The following is a 24701-nucleotide window of genomic DNA, read 5'->3' as shown; positions in this document are numbered from 1 at the left end:
AGCTCCGCCTCCTGGGTTCAAGCAATTCTCCTGCCTCAGCCTCCCAAGTAGCTGGGATTACAGGTGCCCACCACCATGCCCAGCTAATTTTTGTATTTTTGGTAGAGCCAGGGTTTCACTATGTTGGCCAGGCTGGTCTCGAACTCCTGACCTCCTGATCCAGTCCCCTCGGCCTTCCAAAGTGCTGGGATTACAGGCGTGAGTCACTGCACCCAGCCTAAACAATACATTTCTAAATAACCCTTTAGTCAAAGAAGAAATGATGGAGAAAATTAGAAAATATTCTGGCGATTGAAAATGAAATACAATATATCAAAATCTGTGAGAGGCAGCTAAAGAGTACAGAGGAAAGGTATAACACAGTGGGCAATACACGTGTGGCCTAGAAAAGAATGTGAGTATGAAACAGAAGCATTCCTCAGCCTCCTACAGCAATATGTGACCAGTGTGATAGCTACACGTTGGCTTGCTGTTTTCGATAAACTGCACTGGCATCAAGGCAGCTGGGATCTGAATCCAAACAACCCCCTTTTTTTTTGAACAAGGCTATCAGCAAACCATCAGATGGCAACCTTGACTTAACAATGTTTGTTGGCACTTTCTCTCAGTTGAGCTTTTACTGGTGTATATACACCATGGAGTACTACTAAACCATACCAAAGAATAAAATTCTGTCATTCGCAGCAGCACGGATGAGCCTACAGGACACTATGTTAAGCAAATTAAGTCAGGCACAGAAAGATAAATGCCACATGTTCTCATTCATATGTGGGAGCTGAAAGTATCTGAGCGTATGGAGGTAGTGAGTAGAACTGTATTAGAGGCTGGGAAAGGTAGAGAGAGAGGATAGTGAGGTTGGTTAGCGAATACCAAAGTTTAGCTAGACAGGAGGAACAAGCTCTGGTATTCTGCAGCTCTGGAGGGTCAATATGGTCAGCTACAATTTAGTGCATATTTTTTTAAAAAGCTAAATGAGAGAATTTTGAATGTTCACAACACACAGAAATGATGTATGTTTGAGGTGATGGACGCATGAGTTACCCTGATTTATCTTTGTACATTGTATACACACACCTAAATATCACTCTGTATCACATAAATAGGTACAATCATTTTTTGCCAACTAAAAATAAAAGGGAGGAAAAAAGATCAAGCAGATGAGAATTTCCAGAGCAAGGAGACCACTTGTATCTTCCTGCAAATAACACCAACCTCCTTCGGATCCGGGCCAGGGCTGTGTGGATTCTGTCACTGTACCACCTGCACTTCTCTTTGGTAATGTTCACGTGGACCAAGCTCCCGTCCTTCCAGGGAGCATGCACAAACCTGCTGCAATATTTTGCATGGACTGTCTTCTTGTTGGTCTCCTAAGGAGAGGACAAAGGACAGAGGCCACTCAGAAACTGTCCAAAGAGAAGAGCCTCCAGATGGCACCTCCAGCTCTGTCGTATTCAAATGGCTCTTAGCACTCACTCTACCATCAGTCATTCCTTTGTTAGTTCAACCAAATATGTTCCGCTGCCCGCTTCCTATGGAGCCCTGCACTAGGTGCCATGAACATGGGCAAGAAAGATACATGCGATCACACGTGTGCCCCAGAAAAGCTAACGATTCCAGCATAGAGACACCCCCCACCGACACACATACAACACACACACACACGTGCAGAGAGAGAGAGAGAGAGAGAGAGAGAGCGCAATGCGGAGAATTAGATACTCAGTCCCTAGCACTGGGCTGAGACAGTAAGGACCTGGCAAGTCCTGGTAAAGAAGAGAGAGCGACAGAGCTCACAGTGGACTAGACGGCCAGGGAGACCATTCTGGAGGAAGCGGGACTGAGACTCTCACGAATCCTCTTCTCCTACCAAGAACCCCATTGTACATCTAGCGCCCTCCACCGGGACAGACGGAGCGAGCCCTCCTCAGTCGGCCTCTATCACTCGGCCCACGGGTGCTCACCCAGTGCTCCTCCGCTGGGAGACCTTCTAGACACCAGGAATACAAACACACACAACGACCAAACCCCTGCCTTCTCGGAGCTCACAGTGCAGGAGGGGAGCCCAGTAATAAGCAAATCACGACACACCAGGTCAGAGGATGACACGCAGAGTAAGGCAAGGAGGAATAGCAGAGAGCAGAGAAAGAGGGGAGAGACGGGAAAAGTTAGAACCTCGCAGGGAAAGCCTCCCAGAGATAGTGAACCAGGAGAGAAGGCCTGGAGGAACGGAGTGTGGTCATGGGGAGGCCAGGAGGCGGTCAGAGGACACAGCAAGAGCAAAGGCCCGAGCTGGGAATCCGCCCGGCATGCTTGTCAAATTTTAGGAAGGCCAATATTGCCAAAGGAAAGGGATAGAGGGAAGAGAGTGAGAGAAGCCGGGACACACGAAGAGGAGGGCCAGGAGCAGGTCCTGTAAAGCCTGACAGCTGTCGGAAATGAGCTGGCTTTTGCTCTGAGTGAAAAAGGACTCCTCCCAGGGCTTTCATGAGAGCAGCAACACGCCTGATTTATGGTTTCACAGCTTTACAGCGGTTACTCTGTAAAGCAGACTGGACGGCCAAGGACCAAGGGCAAAAGCAAAGAGCCAGAAGGTCACGGAGTTGCATGGCCCCGGGCAGCCAAGGTCATGGTAAGAAGTGGTCAGATCCTGAATGACAGGCACGTTCTGAAAACAGAACAGACAGTGCTCACCGAGAGATCAGACGTGCGCATGCGAGAAAAGAGAGGAGTCAGGCACGACCCTGAGGTTTTCAGGCCGGGACCTGAAAGGGTGGAGTTGCAATCAATTGATAGGAGGAAGGTTGTGGAAGAGCAGCTCTGAATGGGAAAGATCAAGATTTAGCATCTGATGTCTCAGGTTCAAGGTGCCTATTAGATATCCAAACAGCACGGCAGTGGTCGGGAGATCAGGGAAGGCCACAGGACTGGAGGGGTACATTGTGAAGTCGCCAGCCCGCATGCACAGGGGATTAAAAGCCATGGGACTGGAGGAGACCACCTGGGAAATGAGTGTAGACAGAGAAGCGATCAGAGCACTGCACCTCAACGTCCTCCGGCATCAACAGGTTAAGGACGTGGAGAAGTCACAAAGAAGACTGAGAAAGGAACAGCCAGTGAGGTGGAAGGATAACCAGCAGTGTGTATTCTGGAGAAAAAAAAAATTCAAGGAAGTGACCAACTAGATCAACTTACTAACAGGTCAAGCAAGAAAGAGACTGAGAATGGACCCCTGGATTTAGCAATTCGGGATCTCTGCAATTTGGGATCTCTGCAAAACATGTGTTTTGGTGGAGAGGTGGAAGTTGGCAGGCGGGCGGGGGGGTGCGGGTTCTGCCTGATAGAAGCAGGTCCCAGGAGCATGGGAGGAGAATTGAAGAAGCAGAGGAAGGAAATGTATGCAACTCGACTGAGGAATTGGATTCTAAAAGAAGTGGAGGCATGAGGCACAGCCAGAGGTACACATGGGATCAGAAAACCTTTTAAGATGGGAGAAATGGCAGAATGTGTGCGTGCTGATGCGAATGATCTGGAAACGGGGGCGATAGGAGGCTGTGATGCAGAAGGGGAGAATGAATAAAATGAGTGGAGAGAGAGTCATGTACCCGTGCAGGGAGTAGCCTTAGACAGGACAAGGACAATTCAGCCTGGGAGAAATACAGGTAGATGGCAGACACGGGGGGCTGAGATGTGGAGGCAGAAGCTCATGACATTCCCGTTGATGTTCACGGCAGGGGAAGCCGGCTCACCTGCGGAGAGTGAGTGTAGTGAGTGTGGAGCGGAAGGTGCTGGGTGTTTCAGGAGAGGGCAGCCAGCGAGGGACTGAGTGGACTGCTGGGCAGCACAAAAGATCCACTGACATTAGTGGGCGTGAATTTACAGTGAAACCAGGCACTGCATCATGGCTGTTTTTCTCCAGTTTCTACCAGTACAGTTAACTGCACGGAGATAAGCCAGAAAAGGCGGAAAGTTGGATTTAGCCAGGGTTAAATCTGGGGTTTTGCCAGATGAATGCAATAGTTTAAGGGGAAATTGGTTGAGGATGCATGGGAGGATAGAGAGGACAGAGAGGAGGTGGTAGAAATAGTAACTCCTATATCCTGGTGGAGGAGACAGATGGGTGGGAATAGACAGATGGGTGGGACTAGACAGATGGGTGGGAATAGACAGATGGGTGGGACTAGACAGATGGGTGGAAATAGACAGATGGGTGGGACTAGACAGATGGGTGGGACTAGACAGATGGGTGGGAACAGACAGATGGGTGGGACTAGACAGATGGGTGGAACTAGACAGATGGGTGGGAATAGACAGATGGGTGGGACTAGATAGATGGGTGAGACTAGACAGATGGGTGGGAATAGACAGATGGGTGGGAACAGACAGATGGGTGGGACTAGACAGATGGGTGGGACTAGACAGATGGGTGGAACTAGACAGATGGGCGGGACTAGACAGATGGGTGGAACTAGACAGATGGGTGGGAATAGACAGATGGGTGGGACTAGATAGATGGGTGGGACTAGACAGATGGGTGGGAATAGACAGATGGGTGGGACTAGACAGATGGGTGGGAATAGACAGATGGGTGGGACTAGACAGATGGGTGGGACTAGACAGATGGGTGGGAATAGACAGATGGGTGGGAATAGACAGATGGGTGGGACTAGACAGATGGGTGGGACTAGACAGATGGGTGGGAATAGACAGATGGGTGGGACTAGATAGATGGGTGGGACTAGACAGATGGGTGGGAATAGACAGATGGGTGGGACTAGATAGATGGGTGGGACTAGACAGATGGGTGGGAATAGACAGATGGGTGGGACTAGACAGATGGGTGGGAATAGACAGACGGGTGGGAATAGACAGATGGGTGGGAATAGACAGATGGGTGGGACTAGATAGATGGGTGGGACTAGACAGATGGGTGGGAATAGACAGATGGGTGGGACTAGACAGATGGGTGGGACTAGACAGACGGGTGGGAATAGACAGATAGGTGGGAATAGCCCAAGAGAATAAACAACCTACAGATGACTGGTCAGACAGGGGGTCATTTGGAACTGAGGATGTGGGTTATTATTACACAGTTATTTATGACAAGGCCAAGGGCATGCCTAAGGCAGGAGTGGTAGAGATGGAGTTGGGGAGGAAGTCATCGGGGAAGAGAAGGTCAAAGAAATGAGAGGCTGGGGTATTGGAAAGGTCCTCTATACAGGACTGAAGTCACTATGAACTAAAGCAGGTGTTGGAGCCAATGAAAGCAAGACAGAAGCCCGGTAATCTTGAGGGCTGACGAGGGTGAGCTCAGTAAGTGACAGCTACAAGAGATGATTTCAGTGACACAGTGTGAAGAGAAGCAAGGAGGCCACCAGCCACCCCGGGGCCACAGGTCCAAAGGGAACGGGAGAGAAACCAGCTCCCACTCCAGAGGGCTGCAGGGAAGGCCTCTCAGGGAGAAGCCCCGATAAGAATCCAGTGGGAAAGTTTCAGAGGCCTGGAGGCCATCAGAGGTTTGCTGATGATGTGCCCAGAGGGTGTGGTGGAGGGATTTTAGGAGTCAGAGAGGGGTGGAGTGGGGTCAGAAAAGGGACGTTCAGAGCCCCATGGCAATGAGAATTCCTGAGTCCAGTGGTGACTGGTGAGAACAAGTGGACTGAGTCAACTGCTGGGCAGCACAAAATATCCACTGACATTAGCGGGCAGGAATTTACAGTGAAACCAGGCATTGCACTGTGGCTGTTTTCCTCCAGTTTCTGCCAGTACAGTTAACTGCATGGAGATCAGCCAGAAAAAGCAGAAGGAGGTTGGAGGACATGATGAGGTCCGTCCTATGCTCCCAAGGCAGGCGGGGGTGGCACCACACCTCTGCTGCCCTGCAAGGACGGAAAGGAAAAGGTGTCCTGTCTCTCGTGCTCACCACGTCCCCATCACGGGGCATTTCCTGCGCGTGCCTCACGCGCAGCCCAGTGGAAAACCGCCAGACCACACACCACAGAGAGGCAGGTTCTGTGTCAGGCCCAGCGTGGCAGAACGGGAAAAGCGCGGTGTGAAAGCCCGGGGGACCCGAGTTCAAACCCTGCCTCCGTCGGCCACAAGATCAATCTCAAGCGAGTTACCTAACCTCTCGCGGCTCCCGCGACTGTTCTCTCCTGTGTAAAATGAGAGCACAAATGTTTACCTTCTATATGAAGCACAAAAGCACTCCATAAATGCTCAGTTCTGATTCGCAGTGTTTGTAGTGCAGAAACAAGGAAAGGCAACACCTGTGGGGCATCTCCTATGTGCCAGGCACTGTGCTCAGACATGCATTTGTAAATGTGCACTTTACCCATTTCACGAATAGGAAGCGTGACGCTCAAAGAAGTCACATGATTTGTTCAACGTCTCATCGTCACTAACTAGTAGAAGCAGCACTGATACCTAGAACTTCTCCTTCCATATCCAGTGTGCCTTCCGCCACATCACATGGACTGGTACGTAGCAGGGGCTCCATAAATATTTGTTTGAAAAATAGACAAAAAGACAAGAATGGGTCTTTGAACATCAGGCCTGGTTTTGTGCACAAGCTCAAGCAACCAAGCATGCAGTGTGGTTTCAGGGATGCCCGAAATATCAAGTTCTCAGGCTTGGCCTGAAATTCCCTTATTAGAAATGCTTGCTTGTCTCCTCCTCCCAATTGTTCATGTCTTTGAATTGCTACATAACAAGGCCTTTTCAGCCATCCATGCCTGCGTTAATGAGTTTTCCTGGGTCTGTTACTATAAACCAGTTTTTATTGTTAAATAAAACTTGCCCAGTGGGAGTCGGGGGAACCCTAAATAATTTACCTATTTCACAGCCTTATTTTCTGCCTACTTTACACACATCACAATTTTAGGTGTGAATCCAGTTGCAGTATGTAGTCCCAAAGACTAAAAATAAAACTGTTCCTTTCTCATCAGTATTTGTAAAAATAATAATAATAAACAGGTAGATTGACAATTCTCAATCTTTACCATAATATACTTGACTAGCACAAAAAAATGAGGTAAAATTCCCTCTTGTAAGCCAAATTATTCAAAGTGGTCCTGTAAAATTTCATTTAAAATTGACAAGAGTTAGGAGGTGATCAGTATTAGAGCTAGCTTGAATATACTGCATTGTCATCAGTTTGCAGTAAGCTATGTTCAAATTGATGGGGATTAGCATTTTGAAATAACCAGGGTCTAATGTATTTATTTTATTTTATTTTGAGACAAAGTCTCCCTCTGCCGCCCAGGCTGGAGTGCAATGGCGCAATCTCGGCTCACTACAACCTCTGACTCCTGGGTTCAAGCGATTCTCTTGCCTCAGCCTCCCAAGTAGCTGGGATTACAGGCACGCGCCACCATGCCTGGCTAATTTTTGTATTTTTAGTAGAGACGGGGTTTCACCATGTTGGCCAGGCTGGTCACAAACTCCTGACCTCACGTGATCTGCCCGCCTTGGCCTCCCAAAGTGCTGGGATTCTAGACGTAAGCCACCGCGCCTGGCCTATTTTTAAAATGAAAATTTAGTTATGTATGATTTGCTGAACATCACTGAATAATGTCTACAGAACCAGAAAACTGTGCTGGGGGAGGAAACCCACAAATGAGATTTTCCCTGCACCGTGGCAATTACCCTGCATCCTAGGGTAAGCCAGGAAACAAGCTGCGTCAACTCCGCATTTTTCTAATTCAGTTTTTATATTTTCCTCCGTGCAGTTTGTCATAAATGCACAGCAGCGAAGGGGAAGAACACAACGTGGTGTGGCTCCCACAGCCCCGAAGGACAGTGCCCTTTCCATGAAGGGCATGTGGGGCTCAGTGGCTGGTCAGCCTAATAACAAGTGGCAACAGGACTGGAGTTCCACCTCCACTGGAGTTCCAGCATCTCAGTAATGACCTTGACATTGAATCAGAGCCTTCGAGAATACATGAGGTGACACTGTATTTGAGGGGGGCCTTGATTTTCTTTCCCAGGTGTCTCCTCTGGGCTGCGGTCACCCGCCGGTCACCTGCCTGTCCGCCCTGGGCTTGCATTTTAGGTTCACTTCACAGCGTGTACCTGGGACCTTGCCACCTCCTGAAAGAGCCTTCCTTTGGTTTTGCAAATCTGCCATGTTCATTTTATCCTCATTTCTGTTTCCTATTGGGACACTTCTTAGTCTTTCCACGCTCCTAAACTTTTGATACCTCATCTTCTGGCTCCTGTTCTACACCTCTCTGCTTTTCAAGGTGTGGCCCCTGGACCAGCAGCGCTAAAATCTCCTGGGGATTATTATGGATGCAAATTCTTGAGCCCCATTTCGGACCTACGGAATCATACACATGATGCTGGAGTTTAGGCAGCACTGCTGTCCAGCACTGTCCTTCACTGGGAGCTGGAGTCGGGCACTAGGAGAAGCTGTATTCCTACAAAACCCACAATGGAACTGCAGCTTTCAAAGTTTTTCATGGCTATAGCCCTTTGGAGAATCTGATTCCGTATTTGCTGGGATTGCACTGTATGCTGGCTGACAGTCACTGGAAAAATGAGGGAAAACACAAGAGGACCACAGACACTCCTGCTGCACTCACCAGCAATTTCTCTTTTCCATTCAATACGGGGGAACAAAGGGCTTCTCTATTTGCATAATGTTGAATAATTCTGAGACTCATAATGCCTGATTTCTCCAAGCCCAGCCCCTGGCTTATCTACAACTCACTGATGTCTAGAACTCATTCCCAGCCTTGATCTCCACTCCCAGAGCTGCCCTTTGGAGAAGGGTGAGGAGGGAAACAGAGGACTCCCCTTCCTCACAGAAACTCAAGCTGGTTTCTCTCCCTGCTGCCCCTTCCCCGCCTTCTGACCTGAGGGAGGCCTCACCCACCCAGGGCTTGAGGGGAGGCCACAGCCCCTCCCTGGAGCACACTTCACCTACCGCACTGGTCTGCACGGACTCATCCTCCGGTTTGGCTTTTATATCCACGACTCCATCAGCGTGGCGGAAAGAGCAGTCGGCAAGGACGTCGTACAAGGATAGCTTCTGGGCCTTCAAGCCATATTTCTGCAGCCACGTCTTAGAGTCCCAGGTGTCTTCTGGGTCCGATGCAATCTCAACAGACGTTGTTTCTGACTCTGTAGAATCACAGCTCGTCAGCCATTCGTCCGGCATGAGCCATTCATCTTACATCCCCAACTTAATATTGACCAACGTGGAACATGTTCTTTATTGGACCACAAAACCCATGTTTCATTTCAGAAAACAGCTTTCCAAAGCAGGACTGGCAAAGAATTATTAGGCTTTTGATGACAAAAACCGCAATTACTTTTGCAACAACCTAATAATTCAAAAGACTGCAAAGCAGGGTTATTTTTTATTTCACTTCCTCCTCTCCCTAAGTTGACTGGCCCCACACTTGGGTGGAGGTGACCAGTAGACCAAGGCTGTGTGTCAGGAGCCATGTATGTGTGAGGATGGAGTCAGAAGCTCTGGCTTCAAGTCCTGGCTCCATCACCTACGAGCTTGGGCAAGTTGCTCAAACTTGGGGGAGTCACTCCACCTGACCTCTCTTAGCTCAGGCAGGATTCTTCACCTGCAGCTGGAAGATAGTATTTGCTTGGTCTTCCTAGGTAAACTGCAGCAATCCAGTGAGAAAAGTTATATGAAGCTAGGCGTGGTAGCTCACACCTGTAATCCCAGCACTTTGGGAGGCCAAGGCAGGTGGATCACCTGAGGTCAGGAGTTTGAAACCAGCCTGGCCAACAAGGCGAAACCGCATCTCTACTAAAAATACAAAAATTAGCCGGGTGTGGTGGCACGCGTCTGTAATCCCAGCTACTTGGGAGGCTGAGGCAGGAGAATTGCTTCAACCCGGGAGGCAGAGGTTGTGGTAAGCCGAGATTGTACCACTGCACTCCAGCCTGGGTAACAAAGCAAGATTCCATCAAAAAAGATAGAAAGAGAGAAAGAAAAGAGAGAGAGAGAGAGAGAGAGAAAGAAAGAAAGAAAGAAAGAAAAAAGAAAGAAAAAGAAAAAGAAAGAAAGAAAGAAAGAAAGAAAGAAAGAAGGAAGGAAGGAAGAAGGAAGGAAGGAAGGAAGGAAGGAAGGAAGGAAGGAAGGAAGGAAGGAAGGAAGGAAGGAAGGAAGGAAGGAAGGAAGGAAGGAAGGAAGGAAGGAAGGAAGGAAAGGAAGGAAAGAAAGGAAGAAAGAAAGAAAGAGAAAGGAAGAAAAAAAGAAAGAGAGAGAGAAAGAAAGAAAGAGAGTGGGTGGGTGGGAGGGAGGGAGGAAGGAAGGAAAGAGAGAAAGAGAAAGAAAGAATGAATGAAAGGGAGAGATAGAAAAAGAGAGAAAGAAAGAGAAGGAAAGAAAGGGAGGGAGAGAGGAAGGAGAGAGAGAGAGAAGAAAGAAAGAAAAAGAAGAAAGAAAGGAAGAAAAGAAGGAAGGAAGGAGAGAGAAAGAGAAAGAAAGAAAAGAAAGAAACGAAAGAAAGAAACAGAAAGAAAGAAAAGAAAAGAAAAGAAAGGAAAAGAAAAGAAAAAAGAAAAGAGAAAAGAAAAGAAAGAAAGAGAGGGAGGGAGGAAGGAGAGAGAGAAGAAAGAATAGAAAGAAAGAGAAGGAAGGAAGGAAGGAAGGAAAGACAAGGCATGTGAATGTGCTTTGTAATGTGGTGGAAACAGAAGTGATGAGGTGGAGGTGATCAACCCACAAAGGCTAGCAGGCTGCCTCCCATGAAACTCCCTTGTCACCTTGGTGAGTGTGTCCTGACTCACAGCCTGGCATTCCACCCTGCAGGCTCAGAGACCTCATGTGCTCTATCTAGGACAACTCACCTTAGCTCCACAGGGTAAAGTATAACCCAGAATGCCAACTGCCTAAACATCTCCAGCCTCAGGCACATTCCCGTGGTGTTTTCCAGGGGTAATCCACAGTCTAACTGGGAAGACGTGTCATGTTACCTGAGCAGGACAAGCCAGCATATCACACAAGCAGAAAACTATTTTTCTAGATTACTCAAAACTTGGAACAGCACCTAAGGGAGAATGAGTTACTCAGGGGTGGACACAAAGGAGGGGTGAGGAACTGTGAAGCTGGAAGGAGGCACTGGTGTCTGGAGTTGGCTGCGCACGTCTCCCAACTCCATGCTCGGCGATGGCCCCTTGGTAGGCTGAAACAGACCTCGGTGGGAGTATTTACGGAATCTGGAAGTCACACACGCCACACATCGGGGTTTTTTTCATTCCCGGGAGTGGGTTGTTAAACACCTGCACACCACTGGAAGGCAGAGGACCCTGAGGCTTTGGCCCCACTGGGACCGTGGGAGCCCTAGGAAGACGCGGAAGGGGTTCTGGGCAGGGCAATGTTTTTTTCTAACAGTGCTATCACGTAGGAGGTCCACCAGCGCTACAGAGTTTTGTTTAACTCCGCTTCCATTAATGGCTCTCAGCCTTTCACAGTGGCATCCCCTGAGGAGCTTTAAAGGAAATACTGATGCCTGAGTCCCATCCAGTAGATTCAGTTTTAACTGGTTTGGGAGCGCGGCCTGCACACTGGGATTTTTTGAAGCTCCCCAGGCAACTGTATTGTGCAGCCAAAGCTTTGCCACTGGCTTAAGGTGGAAAGGACTTCTCAGTTAAGACTTGGCAACCCCATCAGCTGATGCTTCCATCAGACACAGACGCAAGTGAAGTCCTAGTAATTAAAAAGTAGCACTCACTGTTAGGGAAACAAAAATATGGCCCAGACTTTCCCATTACTATATTTAATGGGATATATAATTAGAGTAAGATTGGAAGACATAAATCGTGTTAGAGCCAATTCCTTCTGTATAATATGTAAAGGACACATGAATGCTTTATGAGACCCATGTCCTTGAATTTTAATAGAACGCCATTGAAAGAATTCACTCTGAAACCTACGAGTGGGGAACTTCTCAAAGAAGCTTGTTTTGGATTTTGGACTTGAAACCAACCTGGCATCAGAAGCCCCTCAGAGCAGCATCCCCGACACCGGGAACTGGCTTCTCCATGAATCATGAAGCGTCTTTTCACCCTTCTCCGGGAGCTCAAGCCAGAGGCTTCTCAGAGCTTCGAGTCCCTGGGGTTCGCCTGCACACTCCCCCATCACACAGAGGCAGCAAAAAGAGGACGCCACCGTTTCTGTCAGGGAGATCAGCCTCCTCGGAGAAACCCTTGGGGCGACATTTTCCTCAGTTTTTATTAATTATATTCCCATTCACTGTGTTTTTGCTTAGGAAGACCTTTCCTTTTCTCCTCTCCCTTTTTTTCCTGATCCATAGGTGTAGTAGGAAATTAAATCTTCATTCAATTATTTCCATAAAAACACACACCTTATTATATCCTTCTGCTCTGTTTTGGGCAGCCTTCTTTTAAAAAAGATAAGAGCCCTCCATCCAGTATAAATTCAAGCTTACCATAGAACTTCCTACAAACACATTCGAACCAATCCTAGCAAGGGTTTTGAAAGAGGCAGAGACTAACTTCTGACTCCAACTTCACCGTGGACCAGACGGTGCAGTCCTGAGGGCAGGATTCAGGCTCCCAATTACCATCTGAAAAGGGGGTTCAGGCAAGCCGCCAGAGCAACCTGAACTTTCACAGAGGAAAGAAGGGTGACCAAGCAATCGAAACCAAAGAGCCCAGGCACTCTAAAGCTAAAGAAAGGAGGAAGAAAAGAAAAAAGAAGAAAGAAAGAAAGAAAGAAAGAAAGAAAGAGAGAGAGAGAGAGAGAAAGAAAGAAAGAAAAGAAAAGAAAAGAAAGAAAGAAAGAAAGAAAGAAAGAAAGAAAGAAAGAAAGAAAGAAAGAAAGAAAGAAAGAAAGGAAGGAAGGAAGGAAGGAAGGAAGGAAGGAAGAAAGGAAATCTTTTAACTTCCAGTGCTAATTACACCAATTAGTGGCTGAGTCTCATTTTCCTGGGAGGGGCAGGGAAGGGCGTCATCCATTCATTAGCGTCACTTACTAAGGGGTCCTTCCCATTCCCCAGCAGTCATCTTAATTACAAATGTTACATGAATTCTCACCAAGAGAGAATTCATTTATTCTAGAGGTACGAGCTCACAGCTAATCCTGATTACATGACTTTCCTATTCCACAGGACAGATTGCTGAAGATGTTCTTTCTGTTATGAGAAGGGAGCACATCTATGCCACAGGATTAACCAGCCCTGTCCTCCCCATCCTACTTGTCAATCTCAGAACATTTTTCAGTGAAAAAGACCTACTGGGAAAATGCTTTTGAAAACCATCCCTGCTATAGCCAGGGCCACACACACAAAGATAAATTGGGCGCAGTTTTCCTAGCCCCCTCCTCTCACTGTCCCTCATCCAACCGCCCTCCAGGTTCAGCTCCAGAGGGGCTCACAGCCATCAGGATTTCTCACCACCATAACTCCCGTCTCCCATCCTCCTCCACTAAATGTTACTGCCTGGCACCTCATTCCTGCCATGCTAGCCCCACATGCCTTTCAGGAGGGCTGTCAGCAAATGAATAAACCAGAACTCTAGATCAAGTCTGACGTTTCCAAGAGTGGGTCCCACAGAAACTGCTTCCACTGCATGTCAGTGGCTTCTACTCAGGAAGAGGGTTCCTTAAACAAAAAGTTTGGGGAGCTTGAAAAGGTTTCAAGGGGTTCTTGATCACAGGACTTCTCTAAGACTTTCTTAGGGGAATGGGCAGTGGGGCTTACCACAAGCATGATTCCCAAAGCTGTTCAGCCCCAGAGTCGTTCCGCATAGAACGTTTTTGAGGGCTTGTATTTAACGGGCCATAACCCCTGTGATCACAGGTGCCATGAGACAATGAACAAACTCTTGGCCGCCACATGGGGAGTGGCACAGGAAAAGAATGCTGTGAATTAGCTGAAAAGGAAGGCAGAAGGAAAGAAGGGAGGAAGAGAAAGAAGGCAGGGAGAGGAAGGAAGGAAGGAAGGAAGGAAGGAAGGAAGGAAGGAAGGAAGGAAGGAAGGAAGGAAGGAAGGAAGGAAGGAGGGAGGGAGGGAGGGAGGGAGGGAGGGAGGAAGGGAGATGTTTGGTACAACATGGAACAATTGAGATTAGGAAGTGAGACAGGATTGATGGAGTTAGGGAAATTTAGACTGAGTGACCTGAAATTCACATGTGAAGTGGCGAGGATGAGGGAAGGAGGGAGGGAGGGAGGGAGGCAGGAAAGAAGGGAAAGATAGAAGGGAGGGACGGAGGGGAGGGAGGACAGAAAAAGGGAAGGAAGGAAGGGAGAGGAGAAAAGGAAGGAAACCAGAATTGAGGACAGCTGGGAAAGGAGGGAGAAAGGTAGCAACTGTCAGGAAAAGAAATCTGGTCCCGCCTGCTGGTGAGATGAGTGAGGTTTCAGCCCTGTGAGCCGGTTAAGCACGGAGCAGCTGCAAGGGCTGTGAGTTCTCTGAAAGTAAGATGAAGCCCATCCCAGTCTGAGATCCAGGAGCCAGGTGGCGACAGTGTGGTGTGAGAGAGCAGCTCATCTCTGAGCAATCAAGCCCTTTGTCTGCTGCAGTTGTTAACTAAACCTGCTGTTAACCTACACTTGCTAAAGTACCATGCAAGTGGTAGACTTGCTAAAGTCCCTTTAGAGAAGAAACCACTAAAGGGACTACAGATACCAAGCATATGTGCCTGGCACTGCAGGGGAGCCAAGAAATGGGGAGGAGGGGATGAAGGAGATGGAGGATGGTAACCCTCCAACATTCTACCAAACTGATTCACTGTGGAGATCAGGTAAATGTTCTCTGGAGCACCCCCACGGGCTACACACAAGAACTGAGGGTCAAATAAAACCTCTGTTATAAAGAAGGGCTCCATGGCGTGCCCAACTGGAAAAATGATTCCAACCCATAGTGTTCTCAATTCCTATAATCCTCAGGAGGTAGAGGTGGGAGAGAGAGAAAAGAAATAAAAAAACAAGGAGGCAAAAAAGAAGCAGACATAAAAACAAAGAACATCAAACACCAATAACAGAAAGAACACGGAAGAGGAGCTAATGCCCCCTAAAGACATGGTTCAACATTTCCCTCACTTTCTCTTCTGCCTTATGATTCTGAAAGAAGGAATCTTAAAAAGAATTATTTTAGACGTAAGGTGTGAATGATGCAGCTGCAGGAAGAATTTTTAAACTACAGCACCTGCAGCTGGCTACAGAGAAATAAGGAGCCGTTAATTTAGCGACAAGCCTGCATGAAGACTGAGAAGAAACCACTAAAGGGACTACAGACTGCAAGAGAAGAATTATAAAAGCCACATCTTACTGTGTCTACATCTAACTAGCATTTAAAACAAATTGAAAGTAGTTGAGGATCGGTGAGGTAGGCATCAGACTGTACCTTAGGCTGTTACTTCTTTAAAAATAGCTGTGGCATCGCAAGATAAACACAGACTGATTCAAGATGTTTGGTACAACATGGAACAATTGAGATTAGGAAGTGAGAAAGGATTGATGGAGTTAGGGAAATTTAGACTGAGTGACCTGAAATTCACATGTTAAGTGGAGAGGATGAGAACCCTAAAACAGAGTGTGAATGCTGGAATGAAACCAAGATGGAAAGCTGAATCTGCTTCCTTTAGAAAATTAAAATACTTGTCACCTTTTTGATCTTGCATCACTGTTGCTGAGGTTTTAAAAAAAAATCTTTAGTCAGTATATTTATTTCATATGTTCTTTCAAAAACTTTTTGAGGTATAATTCACATATCATAAAATTCGACAGCAAGGTGGCTATAGTTAATGGCGATAAATTATATTCTTGAAATTATATTCTTGAAAAACCCAAAGAGAACTATTAAGTGCTCTCACCACAAAAATGTTTACTATGTGAGGTAATCTAATTTTTAATTAGCTAGATTTAACAAAATTTCACAATCTATATATACTTCAAAACATCATGTTATACATGATAAATAGATACAATGTTATCTGCCAAATTAAAAAAAATAAAGGATTGGTGTTAATTATTCTTTAAACACTTGAAAGAAGTCACCAGTGAAGACATCTGGTCCTGGCTTCTCTTTGTGCAGACTTTTTAAAAAAATTACTAACTCAGTTGCTTATGACAGATCTATGCAGAATTTCCATTTCTTCTTGAGTCAGTTTTGGTAGTTTGTGTCTTTCTAGGAATTTGTCCATTTCATTTAGGTTATCTTATTCATCAACATACAATTGTTCATAGTGTTCATAGTAGTCTCTTATAATCACTTTTATTTCCAAAAGGCTGGTACTCATACCCCTTCTTTCCCATTCCTGATTTTAGTAATATGGGTGTCTCTCTCTCTCTCTCTCTCTCTCTCTCCCTCTCTCTCTCTCCCCTTTCTTGGTTTGTCTAGGTAAGGATTTGTCAGCTTTGTTGATCTTCTAAAGCAACCAACATTTAATGTTTTAATTTTATTGTTTTTCTATTTTTCATTTTATTTATAGCTTCTCTAATTTTTTTATTATTTCTTTCCTTCTGTTTGTTTCACTTTAGTTTACTCTTCTAATTTCTTAAGGCAGAGGTTTGGATAACTGATTTGAGATCTTTCTTCTTTTTTGAGGTAAGTGTTTTCAGCTAAGCACTGCTTTAGTTGCATCCCATAGGTTTTGGAATGTCAAACTTTTTGTTTTCATTCACTTCAAAGTATTTTTAAATTTCCTGTTTGATATATTTCACCCTCTGGTTATTTAGAAGTATGTTGTTAGTATTCACATATTTGTCAATATTCAAAATGTCCTACTCTTATTTATTTTAATTTCATCCACTGTAGTCAGAAAGAAACTTTGTATGATTACAATCCTTTTAAACTTACAGCAACTTGTTTTGTGGCCTAACATATGGCCTATTCTAGAGAATGTACACTTAAGAATATGTATTCTACTGCTGTTTCATAAAATCTTCTATAGATGTCTATTAAATTTAGTTGGTTTGAAGTGTTGTTTAGTCTTTTATTTCCTAGTCAATCTTCTGCCCAATTGTTTCATCCCATATTGAAAGTGGGATAATGAAATCTTCATCTACTATCATCAAACTATAGAAGACCTGTCAGTTTTTCTGTCATTTTTTCCTTCTTATATTTTGGTAAACTGTTGTTACGTGCACATGGTTATGTATTTATAATTGTTACATCTTCCTGGTAAATAACTGACACTTTTATCATTACCAAATGTCCTTCGTCTCTAATAAGAATTTCTGTCTTAAAGACTCTTTTGTCTGAAATTAGTATAACTATTCAGCTTTCTTTTTGTTACTTATTTGTATGGTATGTCTTTTTCCATTCTTTACATTCATCCTATTTTTGTCATTCAATCTAAAATGTGTCTCTTGTAGAGAGCATATAGTTGGATCACGGGGATTTTTGTGTGTGTGTGTTTTGTTTTGTTTTCACTCATTTGCCATTCAATTAAAGTGTTTAATCCATTGACTTTTTGCTTCTTTTTTTTTTTTTTTTGAGACAGTTATGCACTCACTATCTTGTCCAGACTGGAGTGCAGTAGCTATTTATAGGTGCAATCATAGTGCACTGCAGCCTCAAACTCCTGGCCTCAAGCAATCCTCCAACCTCAGCCTCTCAAGTAGCTGGGACTACAGGTGTGTGCCACTGTGCCCAGCTAATCCATTTACACTTCATATAATAAATGATGTGGTAACATTAATGTCTGCCATTTTGTTATTTGTTTTCTACATGTCATATCTTTTTCATTCTTCTATTCCTCTATTACTACCTTATTTTGTGTTAAGCGAATATTTTCTAGTATTCAATTTTAAGTTATTTGGAATTTCTTTTACTATTTCTTAGTGTCTGCCATGGAGATTTTAATCAAAATCTTATCACTCAGATTAATCAACTTAATTTCAATAATATATAAAACATTAAATCTATATAACTCTACTGCCTCCTCCGTCCATTGTGTTGTTATTCTCATATAAAGTACACCTTTATACATGTGTGTCTATCAGAACAGATTAAAATTTTTGCTTTATAAAGTTGTCTTTTGAATCAGATAGGAGAAAAAACAGTTACACACACAAAAATATTTTTATACTATAATTTCTGTTTACCCACGTAGGTATCTCTATTGGTGCCCTTTATTTCTTCCTGTGGATTCAAGTTATTCTCCAACAGTCTTTCATTTTATCCTGAAGGATTTCCTTTAGTATTTCTTTAGGGCAGGTTTGCTGAAAGTAAATTCTCTTGTTTTTTGTTTATATTAATTTTCCCTTTTTTTTTTTTTGAGACAGAGTCTCACTCTGTCACCCACCCTGGAGTGCAGTGGCACGATCTCAGCTTACTGTAACCTCTGCCTCCTGGGTTCAAGTGATTCTCCTGCCTCAGCCTCCTGAGTAGCTGGACTTTATGGTATGCCATTGGTCTCTAAGACTCTGTTAGGTTTTTTTCATTCTTAATCCTTTTGTTCTTCAGACTGGGTAACCTCAGTTGAGCTATCTAAAAGTTCATTGGTTTGTTCTCCTGCTTGCTCAAATCTGGTGTTGAACCCCTCTAGTCAATTCCTCATTTCAATACTTTGTACTCCAGAACTTTTTTCAACTCCAGAATTTCTACTTGCTTCTTAAAAAAAAATTTCTCTCATTATGGATATCTCTATTTGGTAAGACATTGTTCTTATACTCCCTATGTTCTTTAGACATAGTTTCCTTTAGTTCTTTGACATATTTAAAATCACTTATTTAATATCTTTATCTAGTAAGGTCAATGCCTGGGCCTCCTCCTGGACATGGACAGTTTCCTCATGGACAGTTCCCATGGATTGCCGTTTTTCCTTTGTATGGTCCATACTTTGTTTCTTTGCATGCCTCGTTTTTGTTGTTGTTGTTGACTACTGGACATTTTAAATAATAAGACTCAGCAACTCTGGAAATCAGATTCTCCCACCTGCCCAGAGTTTGTTGTGATTCTGTTGGTTTATGACTCCTGAATTCTGTAAAATCTGCATTCTTTGTCATTTGTAGCCACTGGAGTCTCTGCTCAGTTAACTCAGTGGTCAGCTAATAATTGAACAGAGATTTCCTTACATCTTTTGGACTATTCCTTGCTGAGGAGCTGTGTGTGTATCAGGCCACACTTTCCACGCTGCAGCAGTGAACAACTCTCCCTCAGCCTTTACTTCTTGCTTGCGCACAACCTCAAGCTCAGCCCAAGATGAGAGCTGAGGACCCTCCTGAGTCTTTTTTTGAACATATGCATAGCCTGGGCATGCCCACAGCCCTGTGCATGTGTCTGCCTGGGCTATGCATGATAGATTCCCAGTAATACCCCAGAGCTTTGGAAAGACCAATGGACATCCCATTCCCCAGTTTTTCATCTTAAGTGTTTTGGTTTACCTCTTGTTCATCCTGACGGTTATCTACAACCTCAGTCAGCCACAAAGTTAATCAATCACTTCTCATTGTTTTTGACAACTGTCCCCAGAGAAAAGGCTTTTCCCACGGAGGAAGAACTGAGTGAAGTCAAATAAAGAAAGCTTTGTAAGTGGGGTCTTCCAGAGAGCCTGTGGACAGGTCAAATAATGAGAATTATTCTGGAAATGAAGCTTTGAAGGAACTCCAACCCCATCCTGCCCCCTCCAGTGGCTGTGAGCCTACGGTTTCCACTGTGATCAAAAACTGTTGGTTTTCGAGGTTAGTGAGAAGCTGGAGCTGGAGAATGTGAATAGGACTAGCTAAAATGCCACCAACTCACTGTTCTTACTGAGATTCAATTTTTTTTTTTTTTTAAAACACTCCTCAGATTGCTGCACACCTTGGGTTAATTCCTAGAGTTATGAAAAAAGTTGATTCTGATAAGGTCCTTGTGCCTTCTATGAAGGAGAAGTTTTGAAGGTCCTTAACTCTGCCATTTTTTGGCCAGGTATTTTGTGTTTCCATAATTAGGGGCCCAAATACACTAAATATAATTACTCAATAGGTTTGTTGTACTTTTCCACAGTCATTTTTTTTTCTTTTGAGACTGAGTCTCGCTCTGTTGCCCAGGCTGGAGTGCAGTGGCACAATCTCAGCTCACTGCAAGCTCCACCTCCTGGGTTCAAGCGATTCTCCTGCCTCAGCCTCTCAAGTAGCTGGGACTACAGGCGCCCGCCACCACGCCCAGCTAATTTTTGTATTTTTAGTAGAGACAGGGTTTCACAATGTTGGCCAGAATGGTCTCGATCTCTTGACCTCATGATCTGCCCACCTTGGCCTCCGAAAGTTCTGGGATTACAGGTGTAATCCACTGGCGCCCAGTCCTCTACAGTCATTTTTTAACAACATGATTTTTAATGTTGACATTTCACCATACCTGTATCGCATTCCAATATTTTTCCCAAGTTAAATGCATAGCATCTACAAAATTCTAACCAACCAATTCTCCCAAATTTGAGGAGAAAATTTTGAGAAATTAATCTTGAATCATGGGAGAATCACATGGTATTTTTCTGCAAATGTTTTGCCACATGTGCTTTTGGTCTGGAAAATACAAAGCTCAGTGCCCACTGGAAAATGCATTATTTGAGTAAACATAGTCTTGGTCCTTTCTAGCATTCTCACTTGTTGCTTATTAATCAACCTTGTCAAAGTTCACTTGACTATACGGAGAGCTTTACAGATATAAAGGCATTCTGAAGAAAATGTGAGTTCTAGGAAGAAATATTATTTTATCCTTTGCCTTGCCTGAAGTGTGAACACTTTGACAAGTGTGCCATTTGCTTCTGGTTGCATAAGAAACCAGCTGTGCCCTGCCCCAGATCTCTTCTGCAGCCTTCTTTGAGCAAAAAGGGAAGACACCCTTGAGAAGATAAACATGTACAAGTACTCTGTAAATTAGCTTGTTCTGCTCTCAAATTGCAAGTCATCCTGTTGGCAAAATAGTCTTCATCTAGTACACTTATTAAACATCTAGCATTGGTGCAGAACAGAAAACTCAGATGATATTTCACCTCTGTGGATATCAGAGTCCAAAGAACTTGGAGTTAAAGATTCAGAAACATGGGGTTCCTGCTTGATACGCCTTTATTTATCTTTATACCAAGAATGTTCACTTCACCCCAATAGTGTATCTGAATTCTCCACCTACATAGTCAATTGCCTCCTCTGTTTCTCTACCAGGCTCTCAAGGATGCTTCAGTCTCAACAGGTTCAAACAAAATGTGTCATCCCCCACCCCCACCTGGTTCTCCTCCAGCATTCTCTCAGCATAGTGGACGACAGCGTATCCATCTAGGAGCTTACTTTTGACACCTCCATTTCCCCCACCCCCAAGTCCTATTGATACGAAGTGCTGGGAAGGGAAGAGCTGGTCCCTTTAAATGATAATGGAAGTGGGGAAGGAAAGTGCTGGGTACAGGAAGGGTGTGGACCCTGGCTAGGGCTCCACCCCCATGGACCTAGGTGAGGACATGTGTTTCTGTTTTCCTGCCCAAATGTTGCCTTTCCCAAGACCACCCTGGCCTGTCATGCCCCCATTCTGTGCAGAGGCAGAAGCAGCTGGACATTGAGAGAAGCACATCAGAGGAGGAACACACAGACGGCTGGATGTCGGGAGGAATGCACCGGCATGCCAGCAGGCCACTGACCAGCAGAATGACGCCGAGTTTGGCTGGGGCAGTCAGAGGAGAGTCCGGGCTGCCAAGCAGCCTGACTCCAGGGGAAAAGAACCACCCTTCTGGCTCCCCCATCTGCTGAGATGCTTCCACTCAATAAAACCACTCATTCTCAAGCCCACGTTTGATACGACTCTTCCAGTACACCAAAGCAAGAATCCAGGATACCAAAAGCCTCTGTCCTTGCGACAAGGTAGAGGGTCAAACTGAGCTGGTTAACACAAGCAAGAGCATCCTGTGGCACCCCACAGCCTGCCCGTCTGAATGTTCCCCTAGAGGTTTGAGCAGCGGGGCACTGAAGAAGCAAGCCACTCTCCCATCACACATCCTGCAAGGAGGACAAGGGAACTTTTCCTGTTCCACTGTCAATTCAACAACCAAACTCTCCCTCATACCTCCCCATTTATCACCTTCACAGGCTCCTCCTGCTCGTGTTCAGGATTGCCACCATCACTGTACTAACATCTTTATTCTCTTCCCTCATCCTGTTTGTCCCCTCGTCTCCAACTTGTTTCCCACCCAGTAGCCAAAGTGATTTTTTTTTTCTAAATGTAAATCCGATCTTAGCATTCTCCCGCTTACAATCCCCTAGCGGCTGGCCATTGGTATGAAATTGAGGGTGAACCCCTGTACCGCGGCCTCCAGAGCCAGCACAATTGGGTCCCTGCCTCCCTCTCCAGACTCATCACTGGACACTGCACTCCAGCCACACTCCTCTTTCCAGTTCTTCTAAAGTGCTGTTCTCCTTTCTGCTTCAGGGCCTTTGCATACGCTGTTCTTCTTCCCGGCAAGTACTCCCCGCTCTCTCCCATCCTTTCACCTCATTCACTTACCTCTTCAACCCTCAGATATCAGCTCCAAAGTTACTTCCTCAGGAAACCTTTCCTTGACCCTGGGAATAGCTCAGAAGCTCCCACTTTTCCTCAATCGTAAATACCCCATTTGTGTTCATCTGATTTTCTACCTTCACGGAGCAAGAGACGGTTCATGTAGGTCCTGCTTTATGAGGGCCCGTTCCATGTCTCTTATTTACCATTATGTAATCATCTACCACAGTGCTACACAGAGAAAGCACTAAATAAACGAAAGAATAGACAAGTGGATTAACCTTTGCTGAAGCCCTCATTACATCCTACCTATGGGGCAGCACAGGTCTAGGTGTTTTACATGTGTTTTCTCATTTAACTTTCATAACAGTCCATGCAGTAGGTATTATCATTATCATCTACATTTTGCAAATAAGGAAACTGAGGCACAGATAATAAGTGTCTTGCCCAGCATCACACAGCAGGAGTGGACAGAGCCAGGTTTAATATCTTTCTGGGTGGGTGCGGTGGCTCACGCCTGTAATCTCAGCACTTTGGGAGGCCGAGGTGAGTGGATCACGAGGTCAAGAGATCGAGACCATCCTGGCCAACATGGTGAAACCCCATCTCTACTGAAAATACAAAAATTAGCCGGGCATGGTGGCGGGCACCTGTAGTCCCAGCTACTCGGGAGGCTGAGGCGGGAGAATCACTTGTACCTGGGAGACAGAGGTTGCAGTGAGCCGAGGTCGCACCACTGCACTCCAGCCTGGTGACAGTGATATTCCGTCTCAAAAAAAAAACAAAAGAATCTTCCTAACTCTGAGCCTGTGTACTTCATCACCACCCAGGAGTACAAAGACATCCTGCTGATTATTTAATACAATTGCTAATGAAAATAAGCACCATCCCCCTCTCCATTTGTTCAAAATATATGTGCTCTAAACTCCTGTAGACCTACTGTAGGTTACAACGGCCTGCAGAGCCTGAATGAACCTTTAGCCATTTCCTTGTCTTTTGAAACTGAATTTGGTATTTTGAAACAAGCAGGTATTCGGAGTCCAGTCTTGAGTCTCAGATGGTAATCTTTTGGACTGTCTCTGTTCATGACTGAAGCATGACTACACAATGTGATTAGACTAATGATCTCTACTGGGTCACAAAATGGCTGTGAAGGTGATTCCAAATGAGGAGTCCCTGAAATGCTTTGAGAGGCAGCATCATCAAAGAAGGGTCAAGCTTCCCAAACTTTGGACAAATTCTATTGATTGATTCATTGATTCATTGATTCATTTTGAGACACAGTCTCGGCTCTGTCACCCAGGCTGGAATGCCGTGGTGTGATCACCACTCACTGCCACCTCGACTCCCCACTTCTCGACTCAAGCGATTCTCCTACCTCAGCCTCCTAGGTAGTTGGGACTACAGGTCTGGACTGAAGTGATCTGCCCACTTCAGCCTCCCAAAGTGTTGGGATTACAGGTGTGAGCCACCACGCTCAGCCTGGACAAATTCTTTAACGTTTTGTGAGAAAAGCCATCTTCGTGTTTGAGGGTCATGCCTAGAACAGGCACACTGAGACACACACACACATACACACAGACACACAGAGAATGCCCAGGTATGTCCCACCCACGTCTCTGAACAGCTCAGTGCCAGAGGAGTGACTCTCCTTCTCTCTTTTTTCACTTTACCGAGAGTTGTATTGAGCCACAATTGACATATAATATCTCATATGCCTTCAAAGTGTACACATTGGTAAGTTTCCACATACGTATGGTTAGATGTATGTTTATCGCCTTGCTGTTTGTTTTCTATTAGCCCTATCTGTTCTTTGTTCTTTTTTTTTTTTTTTCCGACAGGATTTGGTTTGTGTATTTTTAATTCCATTTTATTTCCTTTGTCAGCTTGTCTTGTTATTTCAGTGGTTATCTTAGGTTTATAGTATATATCTTCAACTTCTCGTAGCCTAACTTCAAGTAATATGACATCACTTCATGTATAATATGTGCCAATGGTAAATTATTTCAGCTTGCGTACGTCTGAAAATGTCTTTCTTTTGTCTTTGTTTTTGAAAGATATTTTTCTTTGTATAGAATTCTAGGCTGAATGTTTCCGGTACTGAAAGAAAAAATGCTGCTCTGCTGTCTTTTCATTTGAGTGAGAAATCTGCTGTCATCCTTGTCTGTGTGGCTTTGTGCGTATCTTTTTTGTCGTTGTTCTGGCTGCTTTTAAGATTTCCTCTGTATTACTGATTTTAAGCAAACCAATTAAGATGTGTCTGCGTGTAGTTTTCCATATTTTCTTGTGTTTAGCATTCAC

The 24701-nt window shown here is 45.0% G+C and overlaps 1 protein-coding gene across 1 annotated transcript in view; it reads right to left on the bottom strand.

Annotated features, from left to right (window-relative positions):
• Nucleotides 1-24701, bottom strand: part of VWA3B (von Willebrand factor A domain containing 3B) — a 250393-nt gene that overhangs the window by 137657 nt on the left and 88035 nt on the right. Inside the window, 2 exon segments of the mRNA XM_050755024.1 lie at nucleotides 1213-1367; nucleotides 8924-9120. Of these exon segments, the coding sequence (XP_050610981.1) occupies nucleotides 1213-1367; nucleotides 8924-9120 (352 nt within the window).

This window comes from Macaca thibetana, chromosome 13 (genome assembly GCF_024542745.1).
Source record: "Macaca thibetana thibetana isolate TM-01 chromosome 13, ASM2454274v1, whole genome shotgun sequence".
NCBI lineage: Eukaryota > Metazoa > Chordata > Mammalia > Primates > Cercopithecidae > Macaca > Macaca thibetana.
The sequence above is the reverse complement of the archived record's forward strand: the minus strand, read 5'-3'. Positions and strand labels throughout refer to the sequence as shown.